The sequence below is a fragment of the Alligator mississippiensis genome, chromosome 8 (genome assembly GCF_030867095.1).
Source record: "Alligator mississippiensis isolate rAllMis1 chromosome 8, rAllMis1, whole genome shotgun sequence".
In the NCBI taxonomy this organism is placed as follows: domain Eukaryota; kingdom Metazoa; phylum Chordata; order Crocodylia; family Alligatoridae; genus Alligator; species Alligator mississippiensis.
Window position 1 is genome coordinate 79,029,461 of NC_081831.1, and position 25,874 is coordinate 79,055,334.

A 25,874-nucleotide genomic window follows, 5' to 3' on the forward strand; every position below is an offset into this window, starting at 1 on the left:
GACTACTATTGATGCATTCAGGTTTTTGTGTGGGGGAAGGGAGATGAATGGATGTGAGAAATGAATAAGGGTAGAGACCATTTACACATATAATCCTGAGTGAATGGGACTTCTCATCTTCTAAAATGTTCTTCCATTGAAGTAAGAGTACCTGCGTATTGGCAAGTCTGTTAAGGAGTGTAAAAAATAGTGTGAAATTTTTCAGGCAAAGCATTTTTCACTCTTCAGATACCATATGTGGGTGAACTGAACAATGGACCTGTCAGCTTGTTGTGGCTGGAACAGAACTGGGGAAAAAAATAAATTCCAGGCAAAATGCAGCAGTTTGAAAACGATCCCAAAATTGAATTTTAACAAAGGTTTGTAAAAAAAAAAAAAAGAAAAAAGAAAAAAAAAAGAAAAAAGGGGAACGATTAATGTTGGGTCAAGCGAGATGTTTCTTTCAAGCCAGAATATTTCTTTTTCTTTTTTTTTCAGCCAGTGAATGGAGAAAATCAATTATTCGCACAGCTCTGCTGATGTGCGAGGAACAGAACGCACCCAAAGGCTGATTAAAAGCAAGTGGGGGAATAAGGGAGTTGTATTCATAAGTGCAGCTTATTAAAGGTCGGTCCTTAGCTGTTCAACCTGCTGAGAAATGTGTTAGATGAAAGGAAGAACAGGAACGTTGAGCGTAGTGCTCCTACCTCCTTCGTATCCGGTGTATTCGATTGAAGCAAGAAAGCCCCCAAAAGTGGAAATATGAGTTGCATTTAAAAGTGTTTCTAGATTTTGCACTGGGATAACGAGTGGGTCAGTTATGTCTGTCCACTCTGTCAGTGCACTGGTCTGAAGTGGTCCTTATACTGGGGTAACAACTGAATTAGGTTGCACCCTGGGGCACCTGCCTACAGTAAGGGGTTGCATTGGGTCGTTAAGTTGATATTGCTTTGACGAGAGAGCTTTTCTTCATACAGACAAGGGCTTGAACCCCAAGCTGAAACTGGGGGCTATTGAATACTGGACCCAGAAACTACAGTGGCGTTGCGTTGTTTGCTTGGTACTCGTTTACGGGGGCTGTCATCTCGAGTGGGTGTTTTGGCTGGTAGGCAAGTGATTACCACAACAGGTTGAGCACTTAGTTATGTGTTACCACTTCTTTTTATCATCGGTGTTAAAATTGTGAGAAGAGCTCTGTCTGCTATGGGCACGGGCTGTAGCCTTCCTCGGTGTAAAAGTGCATTTTCTATCTGTTGGGATGCGTGCAAAGAACGTGCTACAGCTGCATCGGGGAGCTCATTGCAAAAAGTCTGAGAGTCTCCAATCCGAGCCTGAGTTGTGGATGAGTTCAGGCCTGAGAGCCTGAAATCCGAGTTGTGAAGGGGGGCGGTGGGAGATGTAGCTAGCAACGGACTGGCTGAAGATTCCCGACTTGTGCAGTCCCCAGTGCTCTCGAATATGCCGATGGCCTCCACTCCTCTGCACTCCTGGCGGGGGGAACCAACCCCTGGCTGGAAAGTGTGGGAAAGTCCACAAGTAACTCTTGCCCAGAGGTCACCCCAGAGCTTTCTCTGGCAGGTTTTTCTGTAAACAGGGCAATACAGCTGAAGTATTGAGTGATCCATGCTTGATTAGGAGATTTATTAGTCTGTTTTTGTTTCCCCCCCCGCAGGGCTTGCTTCGCATTCACCAGTCCAGAGTTAAAAAGTTAATTGGAATCTAGTTGCTATTGATTACCGTATTCCTACACCAGGGGCTGTAGCTTTTATTTATTTTGTCATTTTAATCTGCATTTTAGGAACACACAGAAAATAAAATTGACCCGAAAGTTTTAGGAGCAATAACCTTTTTGGGAATGAAGGCTTCAAAAGTTATTTTTTTTCTACTCGATTAAATTTCACGGATGCACAATTTTCATTACTTTTTGGCTAACTGGGTTGCGACAACCTTAAAATATGTGCGTGTGTGTATATATGTGTATGGGTATATGTGTGTGTGTGTGTATTTAAACACTTGTAATACGTTATTTATGAATCCATTACAGTAATAATAATTCACTTACAGGGTTTTTGTGACAGCAGCAGCTTATCTCAACAGTAAGGAAGATGTAACATGAAATAGTTAATTAAAAATGAAAATGAGAATGAATTGCAAAGGCTTGTGCAAATAAGCAGAACTAAAGGAATAATAGCCAGACTTTATTGAGTCTTGAATGATGCAGAAACCGATAAGACCTAAAAGAGAAGCAGCGATTAGGATTCTGAGCTCCCGTAGGAGAAGGTGTCTAGACTGACATCTTCTAAGTGGTTGCTTCTTTTATGAAAAAAAAGTTGGACAAATTTGGCATTATTTAGCATGGAAAAGAGAAGACTGAGGGGGTATCTGATAAGTTGCCAAGCTGGTGAGACACTACTACAGGGGACAGGACAAGAAGTAATAGTTGTAAGTATAACAGGGGACATGTAGAGTGAAGATTTGGTTCTCACCAAGGGTGGTTAAACATTGGGACAGATACCTAGAAGCTAAATGAGCACTTGGATGGAGCTGGTCCTTCGTTCAGCAAGGGTTTTGGACTAGATGACTCCCCAAAGTCCTCTTTTCTGTGATTCTAGCACCTCCCACTATCCTAGATCCTCATAAGTGTTGACAAAACCGCATTTTATGTATTATGCTTTATTATATAACCTGTATATGGAGATTCATAGTAACATCATAGTCGTAGTAGTATTATTACCATAGCATTATGGTAAATCAGCTTCAACTCGGATATTTGAGATCCATTGGATTAACTTCGTGGAGTATAATGCCTACTTTTGGTTATCAGGCTTATACTGTTGGCTGTAAGGAAGTGTCTAACTATTTCAAGTGCCGCTCTGTACAAACAACGCAGAATAACAACAGCAACAATGACACAAATGGGAGTTATTTCTACAACATTTGATTGCAAAAAGCATATTGTATGTTTAGTAGTAAGATGCTGTTTTACCCAGATATAAGAAGCAAAAAGAACAGACAGAGCTTCTGCTGTTGCTGAGAAATTATCCACAATTGGCAGAGGGATATAAATAATCCTCCGTCCTATCTTTATTTCAGACTTCGGTGTATTGTGAATTTAGTATAAATTCTGCTGCTAAATGCTCAGCCTCTCTTTTTCCTGCACCTCATTCTTACTTCACTTAGCGTGACGGGCTCTGTGCAGTTGTGCAATGTTGTACCAATACTTTGCCTGACACTTCAGACAAGATGAATAAAAGCTGTGCTTGCTAAATGCAGTGGAAGGGATATCTGGACACTGCCAAAGACCCGGAGGACAGCTAAGTGGGAGTAGGTAAAGAGAGCTCTTTTAGAGTGAAAAAAGATCTATTTTAGTAACAACAATGCTGCTGCTGATGATAATGATAATGATGACTTCACTGAAATCCTGTTTGGAATACCAACTCTACCAAAGCTCAGGGACAGTGTGTGCTGGTATATCCAGATATGGCAATGTCCCATATTGCCATATCCGGTATATCCCATATGCTACCCGTCCTGTGTTGGCTTCTCTATACCTTTAACTTCTTGCTTTCTGATTTCCCTGTGATCTCTTCAGTTGGGCTTTTCAGTGGCCTATGGTGCCCAACTCTCACTAACTGCTTAGGACTATTGGGATCTTGGTTCTTTCTTTTGATAGTCTTTTTTTAATGACAAAAATGCATTTTCCAAGTAAACAACCTGGGTTCAGCAAGCTGACCCCATCCTGCCTTTCTGCTTCCCCTTGATTATGTCCACCTGCTGATGCTTCAGACGCCGCCCGTAGTAACCGTCTCCCCTTCACTTTGTGCAGTGGATGTGCCACTTAGGCACCACGCTGGGAGCACTTAGTCAGACCCTGTTCAAGTGTGAAATGGAAAGCGTGTTGAGACAGTCTCAAGGCTGTGTTGTCAGGCATGGCTGTGGGACGCCGGTGATTGTCCTGCCTGCTGGGGGGTGGCCATTTCTGCTGGCACTGAGCATAGACCACTCCGAAGAGATGCACCAGCAGCTCCTCCTGGCCTGAGGTGCAGGATCTATGCACCGTGAGTGAGTCAGCCGCGGGGCACAACAATGACAGCAGCAAATTCACATTGGAAAATTGACAGAACCATTTAACGTGCATGAGAATGACAGTGAGTCGTCTCTCATCAGCCTGGGGAGCCAGAGCCCTCTAGGTCTTTCCCATAAAACCACATCTTCGTGTCAGCTTGGAACAGCATAGAGACATTTCAAAGTCACTTTGGCTTCCCCTCCAGCAGCCTGCTGCACCTGCATCAATTGGATTGACCCAAAAAGACCCAGGTGGTGTGAGACCATCTCTCCCCTATACAGGCAGGGGACTTTGGTATGGCGTGGCACCGCTGCAACCAGAGGCTCTTGTTTCTTCATGAATCAAAACCCATGACGTTCACCCTGTTCCATTTCCGAAGTGTTGGTCTGGTGCATGCTGTGGTGAATGCTTTAACCCGCATCAATTGTATAATTAGTGTGAAACGAGCGGTTAAAGCAGGCTGAAATGCTAAAAGGCAGGAGTTGTGTTTTTTTTTAAGCCCTAAAATTTCCATTCATGAACAGAATACATACGTTTCTCTCCAGGTCTGGAGTAATCCATTTTAGAAGTGAGAGGTGGTTGTGTTTTGTTTTTTTTCTTTAAACCTGCCAAGAGCTTGTTTCTTAAGTGAATTCTACAAGAGCCCTTGAACAAATTTCTGCTGCTCTGCCTCCTTTCCTAGAAGCTCTGGAGTATCATTCAGCATAGCGTTGTGGGCTGTTATTACAGAAATCTGTGCGCGCTTTCACGGTGCTCTCGGGCTGGAACAAGGGGAGAGAACATGGCTGTCAGCACGCGGGGATCCTGAAGCCTTTACTCAGCAAAGTGCTTACTGAAATGGACTGTGATATCTGGGGGTGCATGTACACGCCACGAGATTTGCCCTTTAAGGCGCTGCAACTGCGTTTCCGTTTGCATGAGCAGGATTTCCTGCCGCTTTAAAAGTCTTTTTGGTTCATTAATGTAAAACTGCTGGGACATAGTTTAATTTCTGTTGCTGCCAATTAGTTCATCGCATCTATGGACTTGTTGCGTGCAAACACAAAGGCACTCAGAGACTTGTAATTACCTTCTTTTTCCACCAGGCGGGCTATTTCTGGAGTTCAGTCCTTTGTCTACTAGGTGCCGCTTTCGTTCGCTGCTGTCATTTATTTATTTGCCACTAATGCCTGCTTGCAGGCTTTGGGCCAGATCTCCAACTGGTGTAGACTGGCTTATTCCCACTGACTGTAGTGGAGTCGCATTCCTTTTCATCAAGAAAAGGTTAATGTTTATATAGGGAGCATTCGAGGTCACCTCCAATGTAAATGCTCTGTTCATTTGGCCTATGGGAGGGTGATGTGGTGATGACACTGGCTAGTCATTTATCTTTTTGAGTCCAGGTGGTTTCAAAAGCTGTGTGAAAAAGTGATTAGGTTACAGGTGAAGGGATCTCTGAAAGTCCAGACCATGATATCAGGCATCTTAACTTCATTGGACAACACTGATTTTTTTTTTTTTCCATTCACTAAAGGCCATTTCCTGTATCCTAAAGGATTGGAAGCTAATTTATGAGTTAGCACAGCATCCATCCATATCTCTCTTCCATGACAGGCATTTATCTTTAGTTATAAGCAAGAGGGCTGCGATGTTAACTTCATGCACTGGAATGTAAAACGTAATGATTTTTTTCCTTAGAAATCTGTCATGCCTGCTGCCTTGAGTTATTTTTCATGCCATTTATGGTGCTGAACACCAAATGCAAGTATTCTACACAATGTAGTATAAAAAAAATAAAGGCTATAAAATCACTTTTATTTCTACTTTAACAGGATAGCCATATTTGATCATCTTCCCTTATGGCTCTAAAAAAGGCTGATTCCTAATAGTGTATTGAAGTTTTGTGTTTACGTGAATGCTCATGTCTGCAGTGTGTAAGAGTTTTTTTGGCTGCAGAATTGCTCTTCTGCAGCTGGCAGGACTTGGCGGTTTTGTCAGCAGTCTTTGCTGAGCGGTCAACTCCCATCACTAAACTCCCTCTAACAGTAATGCCTGAAGGTCAGATCTGAGAGAAGCAAGATCACGTGGCTTGCAAGTTGGTCAGTGGGTCTGGTTGTCAGACCTGCCTGAGTTGTGCCACCAGGTTTGCTAGCTAAAAAGTGTTTTTTTTAATAGAAACTGAATTGATAGGGAAGGAGACAAATAGCCTAGAGTAATGGCAGAACAGGTTAGCGATCACTTAGAGAAGCTAGATGTTTTGAGTCGGCAGGGCTAGATGGGGATGCACCTGAGGGTACTGAAGGAATTGCCTGGGGTAATTTCAGAGCCATTGGGCATTTATACATGTACGTTTTAGTTCTTGGATGTGCCAGAGATCCGCCACTTCTGAGCAAACTCGATTAATAGAAAAGACTGCACCACGTGTAGTTGTATAGGTGGCAAAGTGCACATCACTGCGCAGAAAACGGCGGCAGTATGCTTTTGAACTAAAGCACTGTGCCTTAGTTCAGATGCACACCACCTCCATTTCCTTCACGCTGACATGCATTTCACCACTTATACAACTCCGTGTCACAGCGCAGGGCGTTTTTCAAAGCACCTGGTGCTGCGGTGCTTGTCTGTGTAAAAATGCCTGTTAGCTATCCTCTTTGAGAACTCTTGGAAATTGGTTGAGGTCCTAGATGGCTGGAAAAAGGGCAATATAACACCTATCTTTAAGAAAGGAAAGGAGCATCCAGGGAACTACAGGCCAGTCAGCCTGACATCAGCATTTGGAAAGATCATGGAGCAGATCCTCAAGGAATCTCTTATGAAGCAGTTAGAGGAGAACGAGGTGATCAGGAACAGCTGACTTGGATTCACCAAGAGCAAGTCGCTCTGACCAACCTGATTCCTTCTGTGGCAAGGTGACAGGTTCTGTTGATGTGGGAAGAGCAGTAAATGTGATGTACCTTGAGTTTAGCAAGGCTTTTGACACCGTCTCCCACAACCTGCTCATTAACAAGCTAAGGAAATGCATACTAAATTAAAGTACTGTAAAGTAGATACCCAACTGTTTGGAAAATGGATCACCATACTCATGGAGCAGTCATCAACGGTTCAATGTCTAGTTAAGAGGAGATGACAACTGCGGTTCCCAAGGGGTCAATCCTGGGTCTGGTATTGTTTATTATCTAAATTAATGATTTAGATAATGGGATTGAATGCGTATTAGCAAATTTATGGATGGCACGAGGTTGGTTGGAGTTGCAGACACTCTGGAGAGCAGAGCTAGGATCCAAAATGACCTGGATGGACTGGAGAAATGATCTGCAGTCAACCAGAATCAATTCAACAAGAAATAGTACAAAGTCTTACACACGGGTGAGAATAGTTGCATGCACAGATCCAGACTAGGGAATGACTGGCTAGGCAGCGGTGCTGCAGAGAAGGGCCTGTGGGTTACAGTAGAGCATAAGATGAATATGAGCCAACAATGTGCTCTTGTTGCCAAAAAAAGCCAGCAGCATCCTGGGTTGTATCAACAGGAGTGTCACTTGGAAATCAGAAAAAGTGATTCTTCCTCTCTGGCACTGGTGAGACTTCACCTGGAGTACTGTGTCCAGTTTTGGGCCCCATGCTTCAAGAAGGATGTGGACAGATTGGAAAGGGCCCGTTGCAGAGCAACATAAATTAGGGTCCTGGGACATACGACTTATGAGGAAAGGCTGAAAGAACTAATGTTATGTAGTCTGGAGAAGAGAAGACTATTGGATAATAGTCTTCAAATACCTGAAGGGCAATTACAGAGAGCATGAAGGTAGGCTTTTCTCTGTGGCCATTAGGGGACAAGATTAGAAACAAAGCTGCAACAGGGAAAATTTAGGATGAAGATTAGGAGGAACTATCTGACTATGAGGTCGGGCAAGCATTGGAACTGGGTACTTAGAGAAGTTGTAGACTCTCCATCCCTGGACATTTTCAAGAGCGGGGTGGACAGACCCTCGACTGGGATGGCTTTAGTCAGGGATGATCCTGTCTTAAGCAGCAGGCTGAACCAAATGACCGTGTGAGGACCCTTCCAGCCCTACTTTCTAATGATCCTGTGACTCAGAAATGAAAGGAAAAAAACAAAGACTGACATGCCACAAATCAGATGCATTTGCGTCACCCGTATGGGAGATTGAGCTTCTCTCTTCCACAAAGGCAGAGAGAGAAAGCTGTCCTGTGTTCTGTTCCCTACCCTTGTCCTGGTTCAAAATCAGCTGTAATCTGTCCTTGAACATTTGAGAGGCCAAGCCTCTGAGTTGTCGTCGAAGATGTGTGGAAAGGCTCGTGGGGTCGTACTGGTGTTTTACATCTCTGACCTTCTCTTGTCACTCAGTCGCAAACAACTGCAAGGTTGCGTTGGCATCAGCCAGAGGTTTTTTAGCTTTTCCTGTGCTGCGCTTTGCCAAATCCTTTCTGGCTGCTCGCAGGCTGTTCACATTGTGCGCAGCTCTGCCAAACGTACTTTTTCTTTCTATGCAATGACATGCCATTTAAATTCCTCTCGGGCCAGTTTTTCCAAAAATAACACCTACATTTTTCCTTTCTGTGTGGCACATACAGTGCATGCACAGAAGGCATGTTTAGATGTCAACAGTATTTGCATATGTGCTCATTGGCTAATTAGCTGCCCAGCTATCCAAATGGGACACACTCTATTTTTGCACGTCCAAATTTGCATATCCGCCAGTGGTGATTTAACACTGGCATGCACAAAATAAGTAAAGAGCTACGCCTCCAGGTGGGCCTTAACCAGGCCTCCCATCTTCTAGCATTTTAGCTGTTCCAAGTAATAATGGATGCGGTTGAGCCCTGAAGCGAAACCTCTGTCATAGGATCCAGATTAGGGCCTTGTTGGGAATATGGTCCGTAATTAAAATTCATGGCCTTTCCCAGAGCATTATCCCCAAGATTATTTTGTATATCCATTCCTACCAGTAGTGTTTCTATGTGTGCCGAGCCATGTACACTTCCTGTGCAAAGCAATGGAGGAGTGGGGCCATTTTTCGAGGCCGGCGTTATGTAGACTACAGTGGTGATAATCTCAAAGTATGCGCATTCAATGTTACATCAGGCCTTTTGTTCAAGGAGAAAGTTATAATGGAAAGGTTAGTTCCCCCCTGGCCTGCTGTGGCTTCCATCTGGCACGTGTACAACATTCTGGGGACGAATGGAAACGGAGAAGTTGAATCAAGAACAAATGAGGGGCAGGTGCTAGTTATTCAACACATATAAAAAAAAGGCCTTTTTTACCGCTCTGGGGTGAACTGTTGGACATCAAGAAGTTTTGATCTGCAGAAGGTTCAGGGTCAGCAGAAGAAGGTCTCTCCAGGAAGAAGACTGAGTATTGATGTTGAAATGCTGGGGGGAAACATGACTAATGACGGCAACGTCACTCTTTGTTCAAGGACTTCTTTCCAATTTCTCAGGGAAGTATTTCTCTCTTGACTTCTCCCTTACTTGGAATGCAACAGAAGAGCTCGCCTCCCTCGTACCGAGCGACCCGTTGTCATACATACCTTCACATAATTAAACAGTTCACTGCATCCGCTTTCCTTCAGGCCACTTAGATATCAGGTTCGCCAAATCACTCCTGTTCCCTGCAGCGCAAAATGAATCATCCCTTTTTACTCTCTCTCTAATGTGCAACTTTGGGGTTGTTCCTTTACACGATTTATCCGTGAGAAATTAAAGTTGCATGCTCTATTAAGGCCATTGTAGTTACAGTGAAGTTATATTGCCGGTGCAAAGAGGTTATGCTGTCAGTAAATGCCACTGATTTACATAAGTGGATGTTTGGCATCATGGCTGAACATTTACCGTCAAAATACTACATACTCTGAAAGCATGAGCATTAAGGCAAACATTAAGTACAAAATCAGTCAAGTAGTTACATCTTCTGTTTTAGTTTAGTGCTGATTGCATTGATTAATGCTGAAAAACAAGTACTTACTCTATAATGCAGCAGGGAGAGGTAGTTAGCTGTGGTCGTCTGGCAGAAGGTAAGACTCAAGACTCATTTCCTTTCCTATACATGGCAGAAGGAAGGAGGGGAGCTGCTGGCACAAGTGGGTTGGGCAGCTTGGGTTTTGGGGAGTTTTTTGGTAGGATGGTGTCATTAGGCAGGGACTGATGGGCAGCTTAGCTATTGCTGCCATCTGAGCCTGTTTCCCACAACCTCAGGTTACCTGCACGTCCCCGTCTCTCTCTATTACCACGCCAGGATGCTCACAGCTCCTGCGTGCATTGGCTCCAACACGGAGGCTGGAGCACACTGTTTGGCATCAGGAAGGGAAATAGGAAATTGTAGCATTACAGTTTTGCCCAAATAGTGCTCTTGCCTATGGTCACAGCTATATCTAGTTTATGGATATCTGTGCCCCACAGCAGCAGGCAGATTGCAAAGTTACTCCAAAGCACTTTGGTGGCAGGCAGATGTGCAGCGTATTGAGGAAATCAGGTCGAGTCCAGAAACGTTAGCAGGCATTAAGCTCCAAGACTAGGGAGAGACATAAGCCGGTTTAAGCGATCAGAAACTGGTTTAAACCTGTAATAGAACAGACATTCAGTGCACATAAACCGGTTTCAAAGTGGCCAAAACCGGTTTGAGATAAAACTGGTTGAATGTAGCATCAGATTTAACTGATTTGGCTCAATCCGGTTTATGCAATGTCTATCCCAGACCCAAGTGACTTATGCTTGCTTGCATTTGTGGACAAACGTTCAGCTTTGGCTGCAAAAGGGCGTACACAAAATGCGGAAAAAGTCTGCTCTAGCCCCGTGAGAAAAGTGAATTCAAATACACAGGCAGAGAATAATGCTATGATGAATATCTTTGACCAGAGGAATCAGGGCAGACTTCTGCCTGCAACACGTACTAGCCCAGATAGTTTATAGAGGCTAAGTTGCTATATTTTCCAGATCACAGCCCTCCTGCATGGACAGAGAGAAGAGATTTAACCAAGCTTTAAAAGAATATTGAAGACAAAGGAGCTGAAGTCTCCATTCTCAATTTAAAAGAAAAAAAAATAGCTCCTACCTTAGAAAATAATGTATTTTTCTGGGATCAGGGGCCAGCATTCAGATGATTTGATGCAATACAAAACAGCATTCAAGAAAAGAGTTCTCATTATTACTGATGACCAAAGCACCCTTGAGGGTGCTGTGAGTGTAATAGGGTAAGTAGACAAGCGCAGGCACAGACTCCTTCGCCACCCCTCTGCAAGCTCTGTAGTAGGTTCGTTTTTGAAAAGGGGTGCTGCACAGTCACAAACATTATGAAAGGATGTCATGAGTCTAACGAGGGGTACTTGAAGTCTAAAAAAGCTGAGAACCACTGCTGCATTTGCACAGTTATATAACAAAAAAAAAGGCAGGTGCCAAAAGAGACATTTTTGTTACTGGCTTGGAAGATATGGCCCCGTTTCCCACCGGTTGGACCGGATCGGGTGCATCATCATATGTTGCGGGCAGCCTGTCATTCATCACAAAGCCACACTCTCCATATGCGCACATTTTCCCCATCACGTTTGACTTCACTGGTATCGCAGGCCTACAGCAATGCTGCTCATGAAAAAGGGCTTCAGAATACGGCCCAAGTGATTTTGTGACATCTGTCATCTTTGGAAACCGAACAAAACAGGGAGGGAAACGGCCTAGACGTGTGAATGCGCCAACATAAGCTAGAAAGCACAATATCCAGTCCATAATGTTGATGTGGCAGACGTACCACATGAGACCGTACCAGAAAGAGAGATGCTGGCAAAGCCGTGCTGGGGGAATTGCACAGATGCATCTCATCACCAAGAGGATTTGAATGTGTTTTTGTGATGCAGAGTCCCCGAGCGGGTTCAATATGTTGTGGATTCGATTAACCATCTGGTCACCAGTGACTGGATAAAACAGGGTGTAAAACAAAGCAGCTAATGAAAAGAAGCCACGAGACTAGTTACTGTGCATGTGCCTAATGGAGCCTCGAGCTATTAAATGCAGTAATGGGGCAAACTGTAAGGGGAATACGCAAAGGCTGTGTCCACTACAGGCGTTTGCCCGATGTGCGTGGCTTTTTGGGATTCCTGCATGGAGCCGTTTCAATTTGGAGGGTGGAAAGGGGCAAGACCGTCTACAGCTCATTGCGAGCTGGGGATTTGTTCTCCCAGACTGAAAATGCAATACTGCAAACGCTTCTCAGATCACGCCACATCACCTAATATTGCTTTCCAGATTTGCAGGGGTGGTATCTGCTTCACACTTAAGGTCTCTGAAGCTGTTGGTTTGACGTAAAGACGGGATGGGATATGTCCCGGTTCTTTTCATTTTACTAAGCAGAGAGATGTTTTAGTCAGAAGGTCCAAAAATAGCGTCTAATTGAGTCTGGGAGTGAGGACGTATTTATACCGTGTTTATTTCGAGAGCCCGCGTTCCGTCAGGGAAAAGCTTCAAATAGGAAAAACTTATGAAGTCCCTCTTTTTTTGATGTTACTTTAGGTTGCATTTATTCATTGCTTTAAGGAGTCCACTGCTTATTCTGCCTTTTTGTGCACACGCGGGACGATATTCTGTTTCTCTCTCACGTGCCTACATTTGCATTAAATATAAATTGTGGGAAAATGAGAGAAAATGAAAGCAAAAATGGTCAGCATTTTGCTAGCTGATCGAATACCAAGCTACTTTGGAACAGGCCGAGCATTTTTTTAATGAAATGTATTTTTTTTTCCCCCATCGGAAGAACGCTGGTTGAGTCTAGCCTTGTTGCTAGAGCGCAGCACGGTTTATGAAGCCCTGATTGAAAACCAGCAGAAATTGGGTCCAAGATGGGATTTCTGTTATAAAACGGGAATTCAGATTAGGACCCTGTTATTAGCTCATTGCTCTGGGATGTGGGAAATTCAGGCAACAATCCTTGCTCCAGTACATAATTATTTGCGACGCTAAGTCAGTACTATCCTTGAGGCATGAAAAATAATTCCTGTTTTGGGCCTTGCTGTATTTAATATTGCCCAGACAAAAGGAAGAGGAGGAAACCTATGCATCCATCACAGGAGGGAAGTCCGATGCAATTAAACGATAGAGGATTGAATGGAAAATGGTGTCATGTGCACATGGCCAGGCACGGAGAGCTCTGCAGCAGTAGTGGACTGGGGGGCGGTTTGTGCCAAGATATTAAAATTTAACGCAGCCAAAAATACAGTCACTTGAATTTCCCTCCACGTGTGTTAGGGATAGGGGGAAACTTTTCCAATTGCCTCGCTGCTCGCATCTTTTTTTGGTTTGGCTTTGTTTTTTAAAGCTCAGGTGCAGAGCGCAGAGTGATATTTAACTAGTTGAACCTTTTGCCTTGGGGAAATATGCTACGAACAGCAGCTCTTTTATGCTAACTGCTGAGCCAGTGCCTTTTCTGCCGGGCTTTTTCTTTATCAGTGATCACAGCATTGTTTCCCCGCAGTTCTATTAAGTTGTACAAAGTAGCCTGTACTTTAAAATGGGAACCGTTCGTCTTCGGTTACCAGTTCCCACTCAAGGATTTCAAAGCATTTTACAAGCATTTTACTTTAGCTCCCCCCCAGCTAAGAGGTAATCAGGGTAAGAAGTATTACTCCCATTTTCCAGACCCGGAAACTGCGGTAGGAGACAGATCAAATGGCTTGCCCTTGGAGACCAAATCAGTCAAGGGAAATAGTTGTTATTAGTTAATAGCACACAGATATAGTACTGCTATATGCTGCCAGCTAGGGCTGGTGTGTCTGCAGCGTAGCGTCGACATGCTCACGCTAGCGTTAGCTAGCTGCGGTGCCAGTAGGAGTTGAACGGCAGCAGCACAGACTTCAGGACAACCTGTTCACCAGACTGTTTTATCCTGCTTCCTGGGTGTGTCATGCAACTCATATATCACATTTTGAACGTTGCAGCTGTAGATCTGCATCCAGCCTTTGTCACGTACTGGAAATGTTGGCAGGATTGCCAGTTCTCACCTCCTTTGCTCAGGATCTCGTTTCCCCTTCCAGGAAGCAGGAGCTGCGGACAAGATATACTGTAACAGGACGAGGCATAATATGATGTTTGTTCAGCCGCGCTTTGTGCGTGCGTGCCGGCAGGTGGGATTGGCCATGTTTCCGGAAACAGTACAAACACATAGTGTATACTTCAATACATACCTTTCACTGGAAGGCTTTAATATTAGGCCTGGCAGTGAACCATGGCTCTAAAAGTTAATGGCACTGCCAGTATTGCTGTGCTCCTTTCATACGGGCTGATCCAGTATGTATTGGATTCAGTCCTTCTTGAGTCTTAATGTGATCAACCTAGGGCATCAGTTGCGTCCTGCATTTCCTTGGGCGAAGGTTTTTAAATGTGCAATTGTTCATTGAATACAGCAAGGCAGTTGCTCCGGTCCTCAGAGCGGCAGGTTGGAACTAAATAGATATTTGTGCAAGACAGCGGTGCCTAGAAAGCAGGTAATATCTGCTTAACGACTCTGTGTGTGTCAGCAGCTTGCTGAAGAAGCATCTATATGTAACTAGGCTTTGCCCAGCGTGGATATTTAGTAATGCAGTTAGATGGAAGTCGCCTTTATTACTTTTATTGCATAAAGAGCAAAAGATGCAAGTAGCTGGTCTTTGTGCCAGCTGCAGATCAGTCAACGATTGTACCAGGCAGAGCATCAGCTTGGAATTTGTTCTCAATTATCATCCTCTTTTTTTGTTGTTGAGAGCATGTTTGCTTTTAAAACTTTATTGAGCTGAGCTGACATCTTGATTTCCCTACTCTTTGCCCTGGGAATGGTCCTGGTGGGCCTTCTTCTCTTCTTCATGGATTCATTCTTGGGTCTTGGTGATACAGGTTTTTCCTCGTCGCTCCCAAATTGCTCATATTCTTCACAATGCACTTTGAACAGTCCTTGCAGTGTGCCTCGATGCTGGCTGTTTTCAGTTCTTCGTCGAACGGACGTTATCAGGTTCTGTAAGCTCTTTGCATTCTCCTCCGCTGGTAAACATTTCACACTAATTGGTGCATGAGGGCTTTAATTGAGGTCCTTTCCTTGTTTCTCTAGCTTTCATTTCACTGGCTCCATTAAGTTGTCTAAGTGTCATTATGTCAAGAAATAGGAGACAGTCGTGTTTTTGTACTTCTGTCATAAATTCCTTGTCTGACTTTAGGCTCTTCATCATGTTGGGAAAAAGGTTGAACTGCTCCTTTCAACGTGATGACGTCAATCTTGTCACCTAGACATCACCCCCCATTAAGGTTTCATTAGGCTTGTTCCAGATGTTAATGATGCAGTGGTCTGCCAGAGTAGCTCAAAGAGAAGGTCTATTTACACCCCTCAGCCAAAATCTTTGCCGTAACTTTTCATAGCTCCATCAGTTTTGGTGGATGAAGAAGCCAGGGCAGGGAACCACCTTGTATGCTCAGACCCTTAAACCAGTGACAAGCTCCAGCTCAAGTTGGTGCCTGTCAAAAGCTTGTTGTCTGACTGTGCGAGTCTAGTCCTAGTCTGAATAACCACCACGCCAGGAGTGTTGCATTTCGACCATCCGTGTTCTCCTGACCTTTAATGTCTTGTGCTCTCCCACCATTGCAAGCTCCAGCAAGTCTTTCCTAGGCTCAGGCCCATGACGCACCTCCTTTTGCTTGTATTGGAGGACATGCCAGTAAAGGTATGTCTTGTTGCTCATCTGTTGGCTTGCTGTTTGAAGGTAGCATGTGCCCCTCCTTTTCCCCTGGCTAATAATGTTCTGGGACCACATATATTCTTCTAGCGAATCTCAGAGAGACATGCTGTCGGGTCCCTGCACTGCTGACATCAATGGCATCGCACACAGGTTGATCGTGACCCGACAGCGGATTTGCTTCAGTAGTAGGAGTTTTGCAATAGCAACTTCTGCTGGGCATTTTCTGGGGAGAAATGATCAACTTGGGGTGTCAGCCCTTCGCTCATCTTGGGTCTCCAGCTTCTAGGCAGTAATTACTCCCAGCCACTGTTCAGCAGCTCCTGTGTTGTCAGCCCAGGCCTTTTCAAAAGTTTGCCTTTTCCTTTAAATAAAACCACACTGAAGCAAGCGTGGTTAGGAGAGCAATTATCTGGCAACCCAGACTCTGGACTGCCATGACCCCGTTGTTCTTTTCAAAGAAGTTATATTTTGCTATTAGTCTGTGTGCGTATCTCTCTTTAATGGTGTTTTCTTTGAATTATTAGTGTGTTTTTCTGATACTGTACCATACCTACTGAAGCCATGGCCATCAAGGTGCAAGGCCTTGCTGGGGGATTAATGAGTGTTAGAAGGAAGGAGATCACCCACAGAGCAGCCAAAGGCCACTAACTCTAGCCCCTTATAATCCCCAAGAAGTAGCTTTTATTGAAGTTGCTGTTGATTTTGTAAGCTATGCATGAAAGCAAAAAATAATAATAATAAAAAAAAGGCAAGGACTTGTTTGTTATATACCTGACTTGTATATGTAGGCGACATTCCTTTAAAAATGAATGTATGGCAATCAGTCATATCGCTTGGGTCATCTGTCAACAGAGTTAGTACACACTAAGTAGCGTATAACTCATATTGCTGGTCTGTATGCAACTTTTCATGGATGCCATTAATTTTGGGGTTTTCAGGACATTTTGCTTTAGTCCCAATTAATCGAGTTCTTCCTAGTTATAAATATCCCATTATGATGAGAGGCTGTCCTTAAAAATTGTATGTTTTTTGCTCGTAAAAGAGATTATTTAATTTCTAGGCAATTATTGAGGATGGTTTCTTTAGTGTTGGTATTAGGGTTGGCAAGCCAGTCCACTTACTGGTCAAATATTGTCAATTGACTTCATGTTTTTTTGACCGGTCAAAGATTATAGCAATTTTACTAAACAACAACAAAAACCCTCTGTTTTTTTTGTAGATTTCTTTCCAGAAATATACTTTTTATTGTGTTTTGATGCATTTAATGGAAAACACCTGCTTTTTCTATGTATTATTTGGACCTATTGGCAATTTTAAAACAATTTTTGACTGATATTTGACTGGTCAATTGACCGAACTTTATTTGACCAGTCAAAAACCCAACCCTAGTCAACATATCATTGTACTATGTCAATTTTTCTATTTATTAAGCAAGGTAACATATACAGAGGTAACAGCATCTTGCTGCTTAATGTAACGCTACATCTGAGGGAGCCATTATGAATGCATGCCACGTAGAATATAAATGGCAATACTGATTTTTAAAAGAACATCTTTAAAAACTCTTGAAGTCATCAAATAGGTAGCATGCATTTCCTCAGCTCATCTACTGTTCTACTCATTTGCAGACAATGGTCAATTCGAATGTTGCCTTACCCACCTTGTTAGGAGCAGTTTAGAATAATTTATGATGTGAGAGATGTTGCTTTCTGCATTGGGGAATGGATGTGTTGAAGCAGCATTACCCACCGATAAGGAAATGCGATTTGCTGATGTTATACCGAGAAGTGGAGAACATACAGTTTGCAGATTAGGCACTCGCTGCATGCTCCGTATCAGTTTTGCATAACGGCCGTGCAGAATACAGCCCCGTATTGCAGCAGATCACAGAAAGAGCATAGGTCTCCTTATATCAGTTCCCGGAGCACCTCAGAACGACGGTATTCTCCATTCAAATGAAAACTGCATGAAACTGTAGAAACCACAAATGTTTATGGGAAACATTGTTTGTCCAAGTAATCGCTCCCCGCCCCCTTCTCGGCCACCACAAAAGTACATTAGCGCGTTTAATTTTTAAAATTTTTTTTTTCCTTCCTGCCAATGTTTCTCCCCCCTTTCTCTTCCCCACCTGAGACTTTATATAGTTTATTTACTTCTCCAGTTTTCTTTTCATTAAGCTCTAACTTCAGTTCATTTTGTTATGTGGTGACCACAGTTATGGATGACGCTCCCCCTGGCACACAGGAGTACATTATGTTACGACAAGATTCCATCCAATCTGCGGAATTAAAGAAAAAAGAGTCCCCTTTTCGTGCTAAGTGTCACGAAATCTTCTGCTGCCCATTGAAGCAAGTGCACCTCAAAGAGAACACAGAGCCGGAAGGTTTGTGCACTACGGATCCATGTTTCGTTTGTCATTACTTTTTTTTTTTTTAATTTACTTTTTTATTTCAATTTTTTATTATTTTTTTTTAATGTACGTGTCCCAAGAGTGTGCTGTGTGTTCTTCAGCCTGTGTCAATATAATGCACCCGACGCAGGAAGCGTTATGCGCTTCATGTTCCCCTCTGCTTGCCTGTTAATGTCTGATACAGTCCTGTCGTGGGACACTGTATACCGTAAGTCATATACAGTATTACTCTAGACCAGAAGTCAAATGACGCTGCTTTTTCTCCAATAAAGTTTGTTTTTTTCAGCTCTCATCATTACACACTGCCCTTTTCTGGCTGCCAAAAGTTGCTTGCTACTCCGAACAGCATCAATCCCTAGTCAGTTTTTTCTCCCCCTGACATTTCTGAAGCTGCACTTTGCTGGAAATAATGGCACTTAGAACAGGAATCGGCTTGTCCCCAACGCCTTTCACCCCATAAGGCTTTTGCATACTGCTGTAGGAATGCTCGCAGCAGCTGTACTGCAGTGAAGCGGGATAAAACGTTGAATGTAATGCACGCCCAGTTGCATTTTGGAAAAAGTCAAATGCATGCATAGCGGAAACGATGAGTAGAATGCTTTCCTTTTCAGGTCCGATTCAAGGTATGGCCTGCTCTGCTTGCTGTTTACTGAAATGAATTAACGAGCCGTTTGCTTCTTTAACGTATCGGTCTAGTCTGCAAGATGAAGCCATTTTTTGATATTGAATTCTCAGTTTTAACTTTCTCTTGTTATTCTGTATGTGTTTTGCATTTCTGCCTCAAACCCCACATGGTAAGCCTTCTACTTTTTGCGTAACTTCAGTATGTAACTATCTGCCAACCTGGATTATGTTGCTGTTAGTAGACTTCATATTTTTATGATGAATCACTTGGAACCAGATGTTACCGTCACCTGTATTTGCTGGTGATATAAGAGCAAGATGATATGAAACCTTCATCTACAAGATATCTTGTATTATTCTGCCTTTAATCATGGACATTGCTGGTGCAATTGTTGAATTGCTGGTATTCAAACTCGACTATTTTGCAGGACTGCTTGCTGCTGTCGTATCGAATATCTCGTGGATAATGTTTACACCAATATTAGACTTCTCTCTTTGATTGAGTAGTGTGTTTACCCTCAAAAAGGCAATACCTAATATCTTTGGGTTGGCCAGTCAGAAATGTGCTGCATGAAACAAAAGTTGATGGAAGGGTTTTGATCAGATTTAGGAACATGGAGCTCACCTGGATACCTTCAGTGGGAGTTTGGACTCTAATTGAGAGCAGCGTGCAAGTTGAAGGGGACCCAGGTCTCATGGTGCTCTTTTATTCTCAATTAAGCAATGAAATCTATTTATTACATTTTGCCGTAGTTCGTGTTCCAAGAGAGCAAAAGAAGGGCTCACCTGAGAGATGACAAGTTCTCCCTCAGGATGCTGATGACCTGCCTTTCACAAATATCCTTAACAAATCTTGATTTTGGAAACTCAGGCTCTGCCCGCTGTATGAGTCCACTGCGATCCATGGAAGAGAGAGGTGCTCGGTATCTGGCAGGCTTAGGCCCTCACTGTTGAACCTTTGACTCAAGCTATCCATGTCTCGCTTTGTCTTCAAGCAAAGCTCCCTTGGAAGTCAATGGGAGCGTTGCTTGTTTTCTGCAATTGGAAGGCTTTGACCATTGAAACGTAAGTCAATGAGAACGCAGGTCTCCTGATGCTGACTAGTTCGTGGTTGTGTTCGTTTTTCAGTAAGTTTTGCCCTTTGACTGATCGTTCTTAAAGAAAAAATGTGTGTAATGGTGGTGGTTTTGCTGTGGTGACTTTCTCTCCAATGAGCTGAGCCTCCTTGAAGCTGAGACACTTGGCATCTGCCTGGAGAAGCTTGTGAAGCTCAAGCCCTGGGTGAAAACCTGAAGATTGCAAATAGTACCTTATCTTAAACTGAAAGCTAATCGTTGCTCTTATAGATTCTGCAGAGATCTTGAGACTGTTTCACAACTATAACAGCTGTGTTACTCTTTATTTTTTCCCCCCACAACATGCAGACTCTGTTAATTATTCTCCCTGAAAATGTTTAATACTAAGAGAACAGCCCTTCATCTTCCGTTTTGCTTAATCAAAGGGTTGGATGTCTTTTCTTTCAGGAATTCTGCATGCATATATTGTCAGGGGAGTCACAAGAGGCTACAGCAATGTTGGCCAACTCACAGCCTTAAGAGGTTTTGTGGTTCATGGGAGGAACCTTTTCAAAGGCGTATTCGGACATGACTTACACTGTTGTATGACCGTTGCATGTGTTTTGGTTGCCTCTGTCATCAGAGTGAAAATGTATGTTGAAGATTTTCCCTTAGACTCCTACAGCCGAAGCAGCCTGAGGCTGTCACGATGGAGTGTTTTTTCTCTTTTGCAATGTCTGAATTGGCTAGCAAGAGTGTCAGACCCTCTGAAGGGCTGATTGTGTCATCGTCAGTGCTTTGATGGCCTACAGCCAAAGAATATCAAGAATAAAATGAGCCAAATTTTGCTTTCAGTACAGACATGAAATAAATCAATTGAAGTCAAAGGAGCATCCAAGCAAGCCTTAGTGAATGTTATCCCAGTCTCTTCAGACATAGGCAATGCAGTTAACATGTCAGGTCTGCTCTCAGAATGACTGAACATAAAGGATTAAACATATTGCCTTAATATAATTTATACTTTCTTGAATACGTTGGGTATTGTAACATTAATCTATTAATGAAAGAGGGTGAGCATGAGGTCAATAGCCCAACCATATTGTTGCATTAAGAGTAATCCAAATAAAGACTAAATTAAGTAGCTGTTGAAAACCCCACCAACTCGAATGTCATCATGTCGGGTTATTTATGAAACTCAACAGACTCAAAAGATTGGGGAGGATATAAAAATAGATTCACATTTTTATTTCAGTATTGCCATGGGAGCATCTTGCAAATCATAAATATGTGCTAAATTCTCTCCCACTCTTTTGCATCTCTCACTACTAATATTTATTCAGCTGAACAAAATCCCTACCTTATAATTCTGACCTCATGGTTAGTACTTGGTGCATCTGCAGTTGGCCATGTTAGGGTCCTCACTGTCTGGTACCAGCCGGTTGTAGGCATGATACAAGAGGCATACAGTCCTGGCTATACTATTGCAATGATATTATGAGTCCAACATAGACTGAATTAACTTCCTGCAGGGTGTTTGGCCAGTAATCTTGAACCTTGCCAGCAAAAGAATCCCAGTATGGTATGGTACCAAGTGCTTTCCCATAACCTGAACTCTACTCTTTAACAACCTCCTTCTTTCATGAAGCCCTTACTCTTTGTCCCCCTTCTAAGGTACCTTCAAAGGAGGTACAGGTATTTTCCAGGAGCCGTTTCTCCTCTTGCTGGGAGCAGGATACAAGCACTTGGTCCCAAATCCACAGTGGGCACATTTACACAAGATGCTGCATAGCTGTAGAGATGAGCTACAGGGCCATAGCATTGCCAGGCGTGAACCATAAAGCCAATGCTACTGCAGTGCACAGTAGCAATGAGCTACTGCAGAGTAGGGTCGGAAACCACCCATGCACACCCGGGGCTGCGCAGTAATGGTGGATACTGTGCAATCATTAAGTACTTGCTTAAGCAAGTACTAAATGCTCAATAACAACTGTGCAGTTGGGTACATGCACCCAGTGTTACCAGTATACCACCTCTTTCCCTCTCACCTTCCAGTTGGGATCCATGCACCTTTTGCTTGGATTTGTCTTGAGGTATAAGACAATTGTCCCAGCCTTTCAGGACAGCTTGAAGAGCACTTAAATCTTCATGGAAAGTTTCATTTCATGTGTTTAGAAAATGGCCTTACCCTTCACGCACAGATGGAGTCTTTTCCCATAAACCCATCTCAAATCCTGAGAATGCAACCTGGAATTAGGCAGGCAGGTCGGCATGATACCAAGTGGATGATCAGTGGGGCTGTCAGGAGTTTCCCAATAGACATACTTCTGTTAGGAGATTGTCATTGGGAACTGCTTCAGGAATGCATCAAGTCTGAACCAAGTCAACCTCCTCTGGGGTCCAGCTTGCTGGCCCCATGGGCTGCAACAGAGCATGACCCAGGAAGTTGTGAGCATCCTGGCTATAGCTGTAGGTCTAGGGTCTCCTCGTCCCGCATACCTTGGAGCCTTGGAGACCCGAGCCTTGGATACCTTTGAGGCTCGAGCCCAGCCTCTCAGGGCTTCTAGCCTTCCCACTTAGCTGTGGGAAATCTGGAAGCCCAGAGAGCTCCTAAGTAGCATCTTGCCTGTTCTTTCACTCTTCCTCCTATCTCGCAGATGCTGATTATGTTAGCTGTCTAATCCCAGTTAACTTTTTTCAGGGAAGACCAAAGCAAAAGAGGTACCAACTATTTTGACCTTCTCAATGTCATCTATGGTTGGTTTTCCCTTCCCTCTGAGTAGTCACATAAAGGTTTTTTTTTCTGACTGCTAAAATACTTACAGAAATATCTCACGCCTCTTGCTAGCTGTATCTCATTTTGAGCCTTGGCCTTTCTGACTTGTTCTCAAACTCACCACTCAATCCCCGGTAATCTGGCCTCATTTTCATGTTTTTGTTTTGTAAAACGCCTTCCTGTGTTTTGGGTCATGGTTTAGAGGAATTAAGCTTTAACTTGCTCCATCTTTCGCTCACATTGGCAAAAGACTGCGCTATGCCCTGTCCTTGTGCCACAAACGAAAACTGCCTTCTCTCCTTAGCTCCTTCGTTCACGTAGACCGGCTTCCTTCGGGATCTTGCGTCATCTGTTGAAGTCTGCCGTCTTTATTCCTCTCTTCTCCGTCCCTCCTTCCCTTCCCAAGAGCCGTGCACTGTCATCTCATGATCCCTGTCACTCAGGTTCCCATCCCTCTTCGCGTTTGCAAGTAGCTTCTCCCTATCGGTCAGAGGAAAGTCTAGAAGAGTTTTCCTCTAGTTTGGTTTTTTTTCTACCTTCCGCATCAAAATAAGTTGGCCTTAATTTAGGTCTAGTTGAACTGGCCTTGGGACACGGATGGAGCCAACGGGGTCCCTTCCAGCCCTGCTTTGTGAAGTCCATCCATCCCAAAGCTCGAGACTTTCTGTTCCGGATCAGTTCCCATTAGGACAGAATCGGCGCGATGGAGTCTGGATCTGAAGCCTCCGTCCTCGATATCCCGGGAGTTGTTGGAGTAGGTACAACGTGAAATGCTGATGGGTGCTACGTGCTTTCAGCTCTTTCCTGAGTGATTCTCACAGTTCATAATGTCTTGTACCCCCCCGGAGGGAATAAATCAAGAGGAGCCAATACTGTCGTCTGCACATTGGGCCTGGGGGTGTTCTGCGTTCCTCGCAGCTCTCGTTGGCAGTAGCAAAATGCAGGATGTTCCTGTGACCTTGCTCAGGCCGGGAGCACGAGGCGAGAGGTAAAAAAAAGGCCGTCCGAAGTGCATTTTGCAGCTATTTAGTGTTGTAAATACTTTAAACCTCAGCTGCCACTATGCTTCATAAAGTGAGGTTACATAAAGAAGGAGCCTGCTTCTGCAAAACCAATCTGAGTTGTGTGAGTACATTGAGAGGGGTGGGTATAATAAGCAGGATGGTTTTTTTTCTCGAGGAAAAAAGAAAAGGAGGGTCCATTGGTTAGTCACAGTCTTGAGTTTGGTCTCTTGCCCACAGTTCTGTTCTTATGTGATTTTTCTCTCTCCTCCCCCCCTTTTTTTTGGGTAACGTTCAGTCTCCCCCAAGGCATACATAACCTTTTTACACAGAGAAGCACACAAGCATGGCAAAGTCTCGACTGGGGGGAGAAAAAATCTGCGATAGCAGCTGGTAATGGGTTATGGCAGCTCGCATCAACCAACAGGAAATCTGCTTAGATAGAAGAAGCTAAGTGTGTTAATGTGTAAGAAGCCGCTCCGGGGTTGCCCTTGATAATGGCTCGGTACCTTTGTCCCTAGAAAGGGAGTGAGTGGCACAGGAGACATTGCCAGGAGCTGAGGAGAAGAGCAAGGTTGGGCGTTTCAGTGCATGCCGCAATGGGCTGGCTCCAGCTTCCCCCTTTTGTCACCCAAGGCAACTCCTGCATCTTCAGCGTGTCACGCTGAATGTCCCTTCGGATGCTCTTGGCATCTTGTCATTGCAGATAGCAGTGGCTGGCACCTTAATTATACACCTTTCCCTTCCTGAACAAATCCGTCCTATTAATCCATCTGTACGGGTTTAATTATATGAAGACGCGTGTGTTAAAGGAGGAGAAGGAGAGGGGAGGAGAATTTCCCTTTCTCACGCAGACAGGTGCGCTAGAGGTTGTACAGAGCTTAAGTGGTTTTAACGAGCAGGTATGCTTTGTGCCAAGATAAAAACCACTCCTCAGCAAGCTGCTGTGTTCTCACTTGTGAGCTGTAGAGATGGGCCAGCCCTGCAGAGCGTGGGTGCACCGTTGGCTGCCTTTAAACCACTCCAGGGTTTGATCCCAGGATTATTTGGCCCGCACTAGGATGCCAGATGTAAAGTCTGGTTCCTGCATGTTCACACTTCGTTTCTAAATCCTAGGACTGATAAGGGTCTCATAGGGCACTGAGGCCATAGCAGACTCCCACATCACATCCCTATTCATCGATTCACCAGACTTTCTCTCTAATAAGGTACCACCATGTCCTGATTTGCTGAGAAATAATCAGGTTTCATGATTCATCCTGAAGAGTGGGAAAGGAAATGTGAAGAGTGGGCCAGAATCACCAAAGGTCTGGTAGGCAAATATAATTGTTTCCTTGCTGCGAAACTGTCTACTTTTTAACCTGGGGAGGGTAGATAGCGTGCATGTCTTGCCCCTGCATCAGGAGGTCCTCCAGTGCAGCATGGCTTTTGCAGCAGGAAGCAATCAACGGTGGCTGTAGCCGGTGCCACTTCCCAGACAGCAGAACTTGGTTGTAGGGCTCCATTTTTATATATATATATATATATATATATATTTGTTCTCACTGCCCCTGGGGACTGTGGGGTAAGGAGGTTTGATTATCTTTATTTTATAGAGGGGGAGCTGAGCCATGGAGGAGTCGGTGCCCGGATGCTCAGAGGCATTTAGGTGTCCGGCTCCCACTGAGATCAGCCAAGAGTGTATTGCCTAAACACCTGGTGTCTAGCGATTTACCCAAAGTCACATGAAGTCAGAGCTGGGCCTGGCCATCTCCCAAGCCTCAGCTAGTGCCAAGCCACAGATCGCCCTCTTTCAGAGCAGCAATTGTAAGATGTGATAACAGCTTATCACAAGCATATTGCAGCTGTGCACCGTGCGGTGCTATTTTCTGCCGCTTCTTATTGTGCGGCCCCGCTCTACTTCCCTGCCAAATAAAGGCGCTTAATGTTTTTCTCGAGTGTTTTTTCTCAGCGGCTCCCAGACCCCTTACTTGTTACATGGCTAGAGTTGTATAGGGAAGCTGGATCCCGCATGCCGTTCGGAGTCAGTGACGAGCATGACTCACTCCATTATATAGAAAATATCCCCGCCAGCAAGGAGGATTCAACCGGTGTCCCTGCCTGCTTTATTGCAGATCAGTGGCAAAGTCCCTGGGCTTCTTTCCCGTGCCTGGATCCGTGCTTCCCTGCTGCGTGGCAGCGAGACTCCTTCGGGTGACTTGGGAGTTGCTTTGGGAGCATTTGCACGATTGTCGGTCTTGCTCCCAGCCCCGCACCATCCAGATTGCTAACTCCTGTGAGCCGGCAGA

General features: G+C 44.1%; 1 protein-coding gene across 3 annotated transcripts in view; it reads left to right on the forward strand.

The window, feature by feature from the left end:
* The window catches only part of FGF13 (fibroblast growth factor 13), a 333,006-nt gene that overhangs the window by 156,942 nt on the left and 150,190 nt on the right, over positions 1 to 25,874 (forward strand). For 2 of the 3 annotated variants that reach the window (XM_014601275.3, XM_019492860.2), the window contains exon 2: positions 17,939 to 18,106. The exons of the other annotated variant lie outside the window; for it this stretch is intronic. In XM_014601275.3, the coding sequence (XP_014456761.1) occupies positions 17,939 to 18,106 (168 nt within the window). The remainder of the gene's footprint in view (positions 1 to 17,938; positions 18,107 to 25,874) is intronic. 3 annotated transcript variants of the gene reach the window in all.